The sequence below is a fragment of the Eptesicus fuscus genome, chromosome 15 (assembly GCF_027574615.1).
Source record: "Eptesicus fuscus isolate TK198812 chromosome 15, DD_ASM_mEF_20220401, whole genome shotgun sequence".
NCBI lineage: Eukaryota > Metazoa > Chordata > Mammalia > Chiroptera > Vespertilionidae > Eptesicus > Eptesicus fuscus.
This window is the reverse complement of record NC_072487.1, coordinates 63,521,676-63,536,110: the sequence shown is the minus strand read 5'-3', so window position 1 is coordinate 63,536,110 and position 14,435 is coordinate 63,521,676. Positions and strand designations below refer to the sequence as shown.

The following is a 14,435-nucleotide window of genomic DNA, read 5'->3' as shown; positions in this document are numbered from 1 at the left end:
GCCCCAGCTTCCTTTGCAGAAGAGACCTAGGAAGCAACACATAGCTTGAGGTATCATGTAAATGCCAACTTGGAGCCATCTCAAACTTTCACATCAGAAGTGACGTCCAATTACTTGGCCTCCAAGAGGCTAATGGATGTTGCCGTAGCTGTTTTATAACTGTAAGAACCTATTATTTTTCTTCATTTAATTGGAGAATGAGGCAAAGGCAGCTGGCAAGGAATGTTTGCAGAATAGGAGGGAGAAGGGTCACCTAAAATGATCCCAACTGTGGGGTCAAACTGGGTGAGGATAGAGGAAAGCAGACCATGCAGTGCTTTGTCTTGAGTGTCTGAACACTTGGGGCAACTGGTCCTACACCTCATCCGCCCAAGGCCTCCCAGCAATCTCCCCACTTAGACTATCTAGAAGGGGAGTTGGAATGGTCTTTAGACAGACTCTTATGCGATGACTTCACATTTTTGAACTCTGCACATTGGAAACCCACGCCCGAGGAGTTGAAATGACATGCAGGGTCATATGCAATTTCAAGCCACAACCAGGTGTAAAGTGACCCAGTCAGATGGAGAGGAAATAGCCTACTAGTGAAAAAGAAACTGAATGAAAGGGGCAAATAAAGACATAATAGGGCTTTGAACCAGGGTTTTATAAATACTTGTGGCTTTAACCTGCTCAGGAGGTAGATAAGCATGTTCCCTTTAGTTTGTCCTCAAATTCAACCTCTCACAAGAGGTTAAGGAACACACCCAAGGTTGGAATTGACACTCAGACCTCCCGACTTCCTGGCTTTGGAGCTGAGAGCTCAGCGTCCACCTCCCTGGTCTATCAGGAAAAACATCTGGGTTATAATGCTTGAGGATGGGATATCAAGGGGAAGTGGTGGAAGTTTGGTTCTTTAAGAAACCCTGAGCAAAACTGCCTAGGACTCAGCCAGGAGGCCCCTCCCGTGGCCTGAGTCACAGGCTCAAACATTTCTTTGCTTCTCCTATGCTGAATGCTCCCCTTATATGACCTTTAAGGAAATCTATTTCAGAGGTCAGATTGGAAAGAGAGTCAACTCCAAAATCTGTGAACACCTTCCTACCACCTGGCCCCAAGCAGCTGTCTCAGGTAACAAAGCCTTTCCATCATAGTCATTTCTCTACCACCAAATTGCCACATTCGCAAATGCCTACTTAAAGCAAAGAGAGAGGAACAGGCAGGACCACAAGAAGAAAACACAAGGGGAAGTCATCTTTAAAGGCCAAAAGGTTATATAAAACATAATAAAATACAACTGTTTCCTTTAAATTTTTTAATGGCCAGGAAATGGTATAGAATAACTGCCAAGTCACATAAATTAACTTTTTGTTAATGTTTGTGATCCCGGAAAGAACTCTATCAGTCGATGCTAACTGCCTGTGAGTTTTCATCCATTGTCTGGGTGTGTGGCTGAGTGTGGGCCATGGACCCATCTTTACATGGTCCAGAAATAAAAGCGGCTGCCATGTTTGGCAGGCTTCAGATCTCCTTCTATCGGAGGGTTGGGCTCTGGTCTCGGTCTTGAGTGATAGGGATTCTCCGGTAAAGGTCGATCTGTTTTCACTTTGGTGACCTGCGAGGGGTGAAGAGGAAAAGACGCAAAGGTGAAAGTCAGGTGGAGTGGCTGTGACCCCAGATGCCTCCCATTGTTTCCTCTCTGCTTCTCTGCCCCAACTGCTCCTCTTCTCTGAGCGCCAGCCAATCACATTTAGACTCATTTAACCCTTGAGTAAACATTTAAGACGGCTCACTTTGTGTCACTCCACATGGCAGAAGTTTGGGACACAGAAGGGAACAAGATATACACTGTTATCAAGGGGCTCAGTCTAGTGAGGGAGCCAGACAAGAAAATCAACGACGACTTCCTAACCGAATTACAGTAACCGAGACACAAACCGAGTGCTAGGATGGCAAGGACTCCACACATCTAACCCATCCTGAGGGCTAGGGGCCTGGACTATTTCAGGAGGGGAGGGAGCAATGTTTAGCTTAATCTTGAAGGATGACCAGGAGCCAGCAGGAAGATTAGGAAGATTCCCGGTAAATAAACAGTCCATATGAAGGCAGAGAGGCGTGTCTTTACATGGCCAAAGCAAAGGCTGCATGGAGAGTGGAGGAAAATGGAGCACCCACCTAACCACCACCCAGTGCTGTCAGAAACGATGCTGGGCACATTGTTCCACCTCATTCTCACACCCTGGGGTATTTTGCAGAGTTCACTGGGGCTACCTAGCTAATTCTCAAAGTCAGATCTGTGTCCAAAGCCTGTGCTTTTCCATAGCATGCTACACTGGTAGGCAGGGGCCAGATGATGAAGGGTAGGATATGCCAAGGTGTTTGAATTTTAACCTGACGGTAACCTGAAGCAGGGAAGTAACTCAATCACATCTGCAGGCTGAAAGGTGTAGAAGCTAAAATGGACAGAAGTGGAGAGCTGAGCTCACAGGCCAGGCGAGAGGGTGGAGCACTGAACTATAGAACAGGGAGAGAGATGGAAGGTGTTTACACCCACATTATCCCCTGAGATGGCCACAAAAATCTCTATTGAAAACCAGCAGAAACTGTTCTCATTTTAAAGATGAGGAAATAGGCCCAGAGAAGACAGACACAACAAGGCCACAGTTACTGTCTGGTTATCTAATGGTCTGAACTCTTAAGTCACTCCACATAACATGACCAGATTAGTCTTTCTATATCATGAACAGAGCTTTCATGTACACAATTAGTAATTATTACTATAACCACCCTACAAAGCATTATTATCTCTAGTTTACAGATGAGGACAGGGTGGCTGACTTGCCTAAGATAAAAGTACACGGTAAATGTCAGAGCTGGTGCCAGAACCCAAATCTTCTGACTACAAGTCCAGAGTAGTCTTTTGTTTTTAAAACAGTGTTCTCAACTCTGTGCTGTAATTAGAGATCGATAATGGTTCTTTACTGCTGGAGAGAGTCATTCCAAATGCTCCCAGCTGGCATTTGAAGCTCCTTGAAGGAATTAAAGATATCTCTGAAATTGAGAAAAATCTTTCTCAAACTGAAAGCAATAAAAGAACCCTTTAAAAGACAAATGATTGTGGAAAGAACAATAACAACTTCCTCTTCTGCACCACACTCAAAAGAAAAAAGGTGCAGAAGCATGTGGTTAAATTAACTCCTAGGTAAATGACCTTGAGCAGCCTACTTAACCTTCAGTTTCTTATCTCTAAAATGGGGCTATGAGCTCACAGGGTTATTAGGATCATATACAAAAAGTGCCTGATGTATAAACAGCAGGTGCTCCATAAGTCCTTTTCAATATTACTATTACCAGGATAATAGGATCACAGGTGAAAGAGCAACTCTTCCTAGGAGAGTCAGAAACTTCAAAGGACATGACATGAGAGCTGACACTAGACAAGTGGGTAGGAATCACAAGGGGAACAGGTTCGATTCGGGTCAAAGGCATGTACCTAGGTTGCAGGCTCCTCCCTAGCCTGGGCCCTGGTCAGGGTGCGTGCAGGAGGCAAGCAATCAATGTGTTTCTCTCATATCGATATTTCTCTCTGTCTTTCCCTCTCTCTTCCACACTCTCTCTCTCTGGAAAATCAATGGAAAAATATCCTCAGGTGAGGATTAAAAAGAAAAGTAAATGAAGCTAAAAGTCAGGTTTTGTCCAGCTGATAGGAGACTGGATACTGATTTCAGCATTACTAAAACTGATAATCCCCTTAAAGAAATAACTTTTGAAAAAAGGAAACAATACTTTTTTTTAGGGTTTTAAAAATGTTAACACACAGACTCCTAAATAAATATGCTTTCTTAACAGCATGATTTATTAATTCTCTCTTCATGAAAGACAGAAATGAGAAAAGGTAGTTTTCATTATTAAATATGTAAGTTCCACCTCTTTCCAACTTAGAATTATCGACTATTAAAAATAATTTGTTCAGTGCAGCAAAAGAAGGTATCTGAAGTAAAATAATCAAGCCAGATACTAAAAACAAAAACAAACTACTAAACCATCCATCTTCTTATGACACTGAGCTTAAGACCACAGACAATATACACTCACAAAAGGAAACGGACAGTAACCATTGGTCTGTGTGCCCAACACGAGGCTGGAGATTCACACGGGCTCTCTAGCTTAATCCTCACAGAAAACTGGGGATTAACACAGGTGCCAGACCTGATATGATAATAAATTTTAAGCAATTTGCTTGGGATCCTATAGCAATTAAGAAGTGGAACCAAGATTCAAATCTACTATCTGTCTCCACTCAAAACCTGAGTTTTCCCTCCATGCCTTGGTATGTATGCTGTCCCAGAGGGAATGCAGGGTGATGAGACTCAAGAAGCAGGGATGGGTCAGATCAGAAAGGGCTTTTTATGCCAGAATATGGAGAGGACACTTTATCTGGTAGGCAACAGGGAGCCCCTAAAAAGTTTTTAAAAAGAAAGTGACATTTGATTTATTTTCCACACAGATCATGCCTATCATGAAAATGTAACTATTTCCTAAATTCTTCAATGTCAGAGGATGCACTGTCTTCTAAAATCCGAATTGATCTACCTCCCTTCCCAGAAATTCACATAGCCCAGGTTAGGAACTCCTGCCCAAGAAGCGGGGACACTGAGAGGATTCAAAATTCTTCCTGCTGATCTATCGGAATGATGACTGTATGAAGAAGGGAGAAAGAATGGAAGTGAAGAAAAAAAGACATTCAGGTTTCCAGCTCTGATGTTTCAACAGGTGGTGGTATCACAACTGAGACAGGAAATACAGGAGAAAGGGTAGGAAACTTACTGTCTAAACTACAGGCATGTACTTTTTTTACCTTAGGTATGTTCCTGAAAAATCTGGCATAACCCTGATCCTATTTACCCAATGAATTCCACCATAACCTCAATGTTTTCAACCAACAATGTGTCTGTCCCCTAACACTTTGTTTATCCTCATCTACTCCCTTCTGTTCTTCAATTAGCTAATTACCCACAAACAAATCTGCACATGCTGGAAGATCTATTTAAAGGAGCATCTCTGTTAAACTCCCTTCGGGACTGTGTATAATCACTCCCTAATTAACCTGTTAGGTAAATTTGGATTTCTCACATCATACCTGTACTCGCAGAGAACCTTTTTCTGACCACGTCCTGCCTTAACCTCCCCTTAGTGAAAAAGTGAGCAGAGTGAGCGGCCAGCAGGACACCCTTTATACCTTGGACAGCTCTCCCAGGTCAGGTCGCACCCAGCCCAGCTTGTCCAGCACACACTCGTCAAACTTTGCCTGCTGTTTGCGACAGCGACGGAATAGCTGCAGGCCGCTATAATCAATGCAGGTCCAGTATTCTGTAAAAGGTTCTGCACAGTGACGCTTTATCTGCCTGGAAAAGAAGGGTAGGTTAGGGGGGCTCTTCACAAAACAATGAAAAACAGAAATGTGGGGGAAATAAGAACAGACCAGACCTCCTCACTTGGAGCCTATTTATTCTTTAGATCCAATTCTAAAGATTATCAACTTAGCAAGTTTAGAAGAGACAGAGGCATAAGCAGAGATGGGCATGCTGACAGAAGTCAGAGGGGACAGATAATGGCAAAGGGGACAGATTATAAAAAGCAAATACACAAACTACCAAGCAGAAGATCCTGGGAGCATACAGGTTAGAGGCAAAATGCCCTACACTCCTCAAAAGCTCAAGGTCCTCATTCTATTAATGCACGAAACAAAAATCAGAGATTACTGTTGTCAGTAATAAAATTAAATTATATTTGGTGCTCTCTATGAAGAAGCAAAGTAGCATATTAATTATTTTTCAGAATCCCCTTTCTCTTACCATTCAGCTTTCCTAGTAATCAAATAAATGCAAACTAAAGCAAAATTAAAATACCATTATTTTATGTAAAAGCCTTATTTGAGGCCATGGAAGAAATGCAGAACATCGCCTGTCCCAAAAGAATAATTTTGAACCACTTGCTTGTCATATTCCAAGACTCTAGCTACACTCAACATAGAAATCATATTTATCATGGCTCAGAAAGAGCCTCAGAGATGGTCTACAGAAACAGAAAAATCTGCTTTGTATTTCTGCTTGGTTCCATTGCTATCAGTTTCTTACGTACCCTTTCCAGCTATTCGGAGTACAACAAGTATAACCTTGGGGGTGATGGGGTGTGCAACAGGAAGGAAGAAGGACTATGAAAGCCCTAGGGAACTCTTCTGATTTATCTCTAGCCTCACCTGGCTGGATTTCCATGGTGCACAAAAGTGATACGCAAGTGATACTGCGAATCACTCTGTCAGTGAGCTACTGTTTCCAATGGGAGTTTTGTAGAAGAAGGTCGGCAAACCACTATTCTGGTACTTAGTCTCTGCTCTGGGCCCTGGCACCCATACCCAATAGTTATCTACCAATACGTACAACAAGCAACTTCAGCAGTGAGAACTTCCTCTCCTGGAGGCAATTAGACACCTCAGGAACTCGTGAAATCCAAATATTTCCCACTTCAAAAAGAAAAACAAAAAAACACACAAATCTTTCCCACTTCAATGTACTACCTCTGGGCCAAAAGAGAAATGCTTTGCTAACGTTCTCTCAGAAAATAAAAAATCTGGCCCTAACTGGTTTTGCTCAGTGGACAGAGCATCAGCCTGCAGGCTCTAGGTCCCAGGTTCGATTCTGGTCCAGGGCATGTACCTTGGTTGCAGGCACATCCCCAGTAGGGGGTCTGCAAGAGGCAGCTAATCGATATTTCTCTTCCATCGATGTTTCTAACTCTCTATCCCTCTCCCTTCCTCTCTGTAAAAATTCAATAAAATATATATATATTTTTTAAATAAAGAAAATAAAAAGCCTAGAACCATTTGAGATCTTGCTTCCCGGCAATGTCGTCAGTTTTGGCTCAAATAAACTCTTAATAAAAAAAAAAGGAAAGAAAAATTGAAAAAATAAGCAATGTTAGCAATCAAATCAATGCAAATTCAAGCAAGAATACCATTTTGTACCTACCAAATATTTAAACAACATGTAATGCTGGTGAGGTATACCTAGATACAGTGCTGAGGATGTAAAAATGTTTAAAGCCTTTTATAAAATAATCTCACTGCTGGGAAATTTATGTCAAGGAACTAATTTAAAAATGAAAAAGACCTACTCACAAAGGTAATCACTGCACATTTGTCGAAAACAATCAAAGCTGGAACAACAATGATGTTTAATAACAGGAATTGGTCAAGTACATTATGGTTGGTTTATCCACCAATAGAATATTATATAGTCAGTAAAAATGATGACCATGAAGGGAATATAACAACTTGAAAGAACTTTCCCAACAGTTTAAAGTGAAAAATCAATTTTAAAATGTAGACACACTATTTAAACCACAAAAATATCTCTGCATGTGGACAAAGACAGCAGAAACAAAAAAGAAAACCAGCTATTATGTGACAAAATTTGATTTTTTTCCTTTAACGTCATTTTAGCAGACATCTGTGGGTTTTGCCTAGCCAGCAGTCATTCCCCATTCTTCTGTAACATCCTTCTAATTTTCCTTTGGGAAACAGCCCCTTCCTATCTCTCAGCAATGTGGTTTAGATGAAGCTAAGTCTACTCCCACTTCAGGCCAGACCAACCATAGCATTTTATCTCCTGCAACACAACTAATTCAAAGATAAGCATATGAAGTCAACCAGCCAGGCCAATCATATTACTGGTCTGCTCATATTACTGGAAAATTGGCACTCTGTGTCTACATCTGCTAAGCAAGTGGCATAGCAGCTTGGAGTAGCTGGTGCCCATTTTTGCTATAGCAAGGAAAGAGTCTCTTTGAAAATGAGTTTGGCAGAGAAAAGCAGAACTAAGAGATCAGGGGAGGAGAGGAAAAAACATCATGTTGTGAAATTATTTAAGGCCTTGAATCCAGCCCTGCCCAATGCCAGTCCTATTTCTGGATTTAACAGTTGCATGAGTCAAATCCCTTGGCGTTAAATTCCAGTCCCTTTTAGTCGAGATCTGATTAATATGGCTGTTAAAATATTTTTTTCTATAACTACAATTTGGATTTTTTACTTATAGTATCAAGCACAGTGGCCTACCCAAAACTTGACTCTGAACACACTTTTCCTTCCTCCCTGTGTGTTCTGTAGTAATGGCAATGGTAACAAACTAGGGATACCTGCTAGTGAGCACTGAGCTGAGTTGTTCTTATGTGCCTTTTCAAATTTTTCCTAACAATTCTGTATAAGATAGGTATTATTCTATAATTTCGAAATTGAGATTCATGAAGATTAAAAACTTCCCAAATAATAAAAACAAATAACAAAAATAACTATCAGTTATTGTGTGCTTACTTTGGTCTCTCTGATTTCAAAGACTTACTCTGCCTACTAACATTAGTCACAAAAATGATCCTTCCCTTTAATTAGCTGATGTTCACTGAGATACATACACCTGGATGGTTCAATCAAACAGGCACCGATGCGCAAAGATGTTTACCTGAAGAACTCCAGAGCACACTGGTTGACAAGCTTGCCTTCCTCTAAACACCGCCGCGGGTCTTTCTCTTCCCAGCGGCACAGCATGAACTCCTTGTTGGGCTTGTCGCACTGAGCGCCATAGTGATGGGCCGCAGCTTTAAGCACAGCTGAACTGACTTTCACCTGGGGAAGGAGCAATGGGAGAAAGACCACAGATCTGTGACTAGGACATGCTTCCTCAACTTCACCTCAGGCTTCAAAACAGAGGGGACACAAAGACAGCTGTTATGACTTTGCAAAAAAAAGTAAAGACAAGGGGACTGCCCTAGTGACACTTGATGATCTACGTTGCTTTGGAGATCACAAAGCTCTTTCACATCCATGGCTTTACACACCTTCATGACCATCTCTTTAGGCTGATGTTCCTATCCCCATTTAGACATGGAAATGGCAGCCCTTACAGAATCCTTTGTCTGTATGACAAAGAAGGGAGCTCTGAAGAAAGATGGAGGCTTCTGGGGCGTAATGGGAGAAATCAACCCTGGGGAGCTTTCATGAGTCTCCTCTCCAGGATCAGAAGTGATAGAATAACAGAGTATACAAAACTATTAGCTAACACCTATCTAATACAGGTACTAGACTAGTAGACTATATTTAATAGTAGAAAGATATCTAAAATTCCCATAAGATTACAGAATCACAGAAGATGAGAGACTAGAAAGCATCAGTACAATCATGTCATCCAGCAAGTTATTACTAATAATGAAGTACTAAAAAATGTGAATTTTTAAAAATTATAGAGTATATCCCAGGTAGCATCCCTACAACTATGTCAGTCTCACTTGATTCCAGAACACTTTTTTGAGGCACCAGGGCAGCTACAGCAGCTCACAGGAACTGCGCAGCACCTGGCCTATCTACCAGCTGCTGCAGCCACGGCCCTGCTGGCCTTTTCTGTACCTGTTCTTGGGCCAGTACCACAATGTTTTAATTACTGTAACTTATTAGAACACTTTGTTGTCTGGGAGGGCCATCCTTCCCATTATTCTTCCTTCTCAAAATTGTCTTGGCTATTCTTCCAGATGAACACTGCCCTCCACAAAAAAAAAAAAAAAAAAAAAATTGCAATAGAACTGCATTATATTTAGTTATATATTAAATTAAAGGAGCATTTTTACATTATTGGGTCTCTGTTCAAATTTTCCACCTTAGAGTCTTTCTCTAATCATCCTATGTAAACTTGCATCAGAGGTCACCCTGTGTGTGAATGCTAGAATGTAAGGTCCAAGAGGATATGGATTTTTCAACACAGATCCAAAAAGATGTCAAACTATAGTGAAATTGTAACATTTACTTTGGTTCACCAAGCACCCAAAATAGTGTCTAGCAGAAGTAACTGTTGAATATTCACTTCCGTGCCAAGTACTGGGGATACGATAGTTACAAATAAGGTAAGAATACATGAATTATGCCTTCTCATCCAGAATGCAGTATGTCACTATGTTTATTCAGGTCATTCTTGTGTCCTTTGGTTAAAATTAGTTTCCTTCATATACGAACCCTGCACATTTCTTGTTTATTCCTCAGTACTTTAACTGAGGAATAAACAAGGATATTTTTTTCTATTAGATTTTCAAATTGGTTACTGCTTATTTGTACATTGCCTCTTCTCTCTAGCTATACCTTACTGAACTCTCGTCAATTCTGATGCAAAACTCAAGAGAATTAATGAAAAAAATTTCTATTTACAAATAGAAACGGCTTCCTCTCTTTTCTGATATTTACCCTTTCTTTCTTGTTCTCTTTCCAATCTTATTGCTCAGACCCAAACCTCCAGGATAGCACAGATGAACAGCGATGGTGGCAGCATCCATGCCTTTTTCTTAACTTCAAAGTTTGGAATGACACTTGCAGCTGGTGTCTGGGATATTGTTGTTTAGATTTTCCTCATTAAGAACACTTCTTTCTAATCCTAATTGGTTTAGTTGTACTGTTGTTTTCTCCACCAGGAAAGACTGAAATGTTCAGGTTTCCTTTTCATTAATCTATAAATGTAAGGTAGAGCATTAATAGATTTTCTAAAACTGACCCATTGTATCTAGAACAAAATCTAGAATGTCACAGTGTATTATGTTTTATGATACCACTGAGTTTTATGTGAAAATTTTATAATTATTATTTCTATAATAAAAATTATATAATTTTATTTTATGAATTTCACCCAGCTTAGCTTAAATTATTACTAAGCTAAAAAGCAAAGAAAGATGAAGAGAGTAATTCATCTATATACTACAGGAAGAGGAAAATAATGCTATGACCATGTCTATTAATATTACAATTGTTACAATTATCAAAGCAATTACTTATGATACAGTATAAGTGAAATTTGCCATGGCAATGCTAGTAAATTTAAAAATCTGTAAAATTTTGTATTAATAAGTGTTTATTTAGGTTAATTAAGTGGTACACACTTATTTTGCTATATTACCTATAAAGAACTGAAAAAATAAAAATCAAGATGCAAACTTTTTTTAAAACAATATATTTTAAAAATTAAGTTAGCTATATTTATTTCTTTGTCAAATGTATTAAAATATCTTTAAATGGCTGATTTAATAACTCAAATGCCTTCTTAGCTATCATGCCCCAAAAGACAACGGAATTCTTTGCTTTACTTTCCTATAAAAGTTGAGGTCCTACCAAAATCTGGATACACCCATGTTGCTGAGCATGTAACATCTGCTATCACAGGGAAATAAAGAGTGAGAACCACACATTGACTCTATCCTGAGGAAAAACAGATGTGCTCAAGCTGACATAGCAGGTCAGTGGCAACCACAGAACTGGAATCCAGAGAATGACCTCCAACCAGGCCTCTTCCCATGGCATCACTATCACTGAGGTGGCACAGAACTTCAGAATGTCATCATCTCCTTCACCTGCTTCTTCACTGAGACTGACGAATTCTAATAGAAACAACATCCTTTCACAGCTGCTCACCGTGAATACCCTCTCAAATTCATTCAGCTCCCTTTGTCTCAAAGAACACAGAACTTCAACCTCCTTCCTCATTTATCCTCACAAGATCCTCACTGCACAGGTTTATATTCGTCTGCAGGTGTGGAAAAGAGGCAGAAAAAGTCTTACAATCTACAACCAATCTTCTAGTCCTGTTCTCTCTTCCTTAAACCACGTCAGCACCTCTTTTTATAGTACTTAATTTATACTATGACTTATATTTTACTTAATTTCTGTAAAATAAAGGATAATAGTGCCTATTTGATAGAACGGTTATGATTAATATATTGAGAACAGTGCCTAGCACATAGAAAGCACATGGTATTAGCTTGTATTTTTCACTGAAAATTGTCAATGTGTACAAGGATCTTCCGGCCCAAACTTCTGACTACCTTGTCCATAGGATGTACTGTAACTCCAAAGTCAGTGAGTTCCAAAATGTGTTTAACTTGCCTCTCAACCTCATCCTCCTTCTGGCTCCCTCAGTCCCAATGTCAGGTTGCAAATCTGACATTGATTCCTCAAACTTTCCTGCTTCTGATACCTAAGTTTTGGCTAAGACTGATCAATTCTAGACAAATTTGCTCTTTCCTCTCTATAAGCACAGTCACCAATTATGTTGGGGTCAACACAACTAGCCACCAAGACTAGTCTCCCTCTTTTTCTTGTCCTCTCTTCAATCCACTCTTGACAGAGCTGTTGGAGTGATTTTCCTAAAAGACAATTCTTAGTTTACTCTGCTATTGAAACAAATGAACAACAAAACCCTGGAAGGATTAGGATTTAACAGAAGCAGAAAGCCTGAACTTCCTATGGGGTACTCAAAGCCTTCTGGATCCAAATCACCTTTCAAGCCCTCTACCCATGACACTTCAAAAGGGAACTTCTTGCTGTTCTCTCAGAACCCTGAATTCCCTGGTCCCAGGACCCATTTTCGGTCCCCTGCCTTCTCCCATCTCCTTACCTTTGCTCAGATCCTACCCTCGCTTAGAAAGCTCTTCACTCCATCTCTGCTTATAATTCTTATATGCCCAAGAAGTGTTTTCTCTGTTCCCTTTATAGCCTCAGGAAATTAATTATACAGCTGGAATCACTTCACCTTACAAATAAAATAACGGTGTCTGCAAATGCTAAAAGTGACTAATCAAGGTAACTGAGCAGTTAGGCCTAGAATTTAGCTACAACTGCAAATCATACTCTCTTTGCTTAAACCATGTCTGCCCCTCTTCCATAGCATTTAATTATACTGTCTTGTATTTTAGTTATTATGTGATTACCTGTTTCTCGATTTAACTGTGTGAAGCCTAAAGGCAAATTTATTCCAGATATAGAATACTTGCAGAAAGTGAAACCTCAGTTGTTTGTTGTACCAAATTAAAGTTCCAATGAAAAACACAAGTTGCAAGCCAGTTTCACATTGGGGCAAGAAACAAAAGATGGACTGTTGGCAGCACTCAACGCCCCCCACCCCCCACCTTTTAGCAAATTTCACTTGATGATGACGTCCCTGAACACAACTAAAAATTTCTTCATCTGAGAAAAATAATGGTTGCCATTGTCACAGCCATATAAGATTAAGTGGAGTAATGCAGGTAAACCACTTAGTACAGTGCCTGGGATATAATTTCTGGCACATTAATTTTAGTCTTGCTGTTCTCTCCTTCAATGTGGCCTGATCTTTTCTTCTACCGGATCCTGCCAGTCCTCTGCCTTAAAACCTCCCACCTCTCCCCATCGCCTCACTTACAGTCTGGCCTTGTGGAAGTTGCTTCCCAGTCCCGCCTCAGCCCAGGTATCTCTTCCAGCTCTGCGACTGCTTCCCACCAACACTAGAGACACGTCAAATAGCACTTGTCTTCCTAAATAGAAAAGGGTCTGCCCAAAATAGTCATTTAAAAGCATGGCTTTTAAAATCAGAGCTGAGTTCCTATTCCAGCTCGTCCACTTACTAGCCATGTGACCTTGGGCAAATCCCTTCCTCTCTCATGACCTGTTCCTAACTTACAACATGGCGAGACCAATTATATCCTTCCTCGGTGTTGCTGGAAGGATGCACGGAAATCCCACCTGGCATCTGGAAAAGGCTTGCTCAGGTTTGCTATAATTAGTATTATACTGTCTTCACTTCTCATAGCGCTAACTACACTGTACTGTAATTGGCTCCTCGTACGTCTCTCTCCTTATTAGATTATAAACTCTATGAGGGCAGGGACATTACCTGTTATTTCCCAGTGTATGTTCATACGGTAATTATTCAAATAGTACCTCTTGAATAACTGAGTGCTTTAAATGTCCTAATGCCGAGCACCTTCCCAGGGCTGTTAGCAACTTCACTCTGCAATACCATCATCTCCTTTTTCTGCGGGTTTCTACCTCCATTCTAATGCACTCTGCACCGATGATGCCTCTCTCTTTCCCTTGACTGTGAGCAGCCGGGGTTGCATACTTACTTCGCAGGGAGGTTTGAGTATTAAGTGACATAAAGTAAGTGAAGTGCCCCTGGCTGGTGCTTAATAAAAAGTACCCACTGTAACTCACAGTAAGGAAGCAGGTCGCTGTGGGGGAGGGGGGAGAGTTCTCGAGCCACAGCGGGCTGGAGTGGCGACTCCCGGAGCTGAGGAAGGGGCGTTCGGGGGGTTGACCGGTTTGTGTTGGGGGTTAGGGGGTAAGGGGTCCTGGGCCCAGGGTCCGCTGAATTAAAGCAGGGCTCGGCCCAGGACCGGGAAACTTCAGCCATATGCCCCGCTTGCCTGCCTCCCGGACAAGTCTCACCTCCTCCACTTTCAGATCCTCCAGAGTAGGAAGCTCCACTATCCCCGGCATGATGTCGGTAACCCCGACCCGGACGAGGCAGCCGCAGCCGCGTCGCCCCCGTCTCCTTGAACTCCCCTTTCGACCGCCGAGGGCCACCTAGCGCCTGCGCATGCGCAGCTGGCGGCACGCA

General features: G+C 41.2%; 1 protein-coding gene across 1 annotated transcript; it reads right to left on the bottom strand.

Annotated features, from left to right (window-relative positions):
• Positions 1-1,279: 1,279 nt before the first annotated feature.
• On the bottom strand, positions 1,280-14,431 carry NDUFA8 (NADH:ubiquinone oxidoreductase subunit A8). The gene is made up of 4 exons (XM_008152143.3): positions 14,264-14,431; positions 8,493-8,656; positions 5,219-5,384; positions 1,280-1,594 (listed from the first exon to the last, which is right to left on the bottom strand). Exons 1-4 carry the CDS (start codon positions 14,312-14,314, stop codon positions 1,457-1,459), a joined length of 519 nt encoding a protein of 172 aa, XP_008150365.1. The 5' UTR covers positions 14,315-14,431; the 3' UTR covers positions 1,280-1,456.
• Between the last annotated feature and the right edge of the window lie 4 nt (positions 14,432-14,435).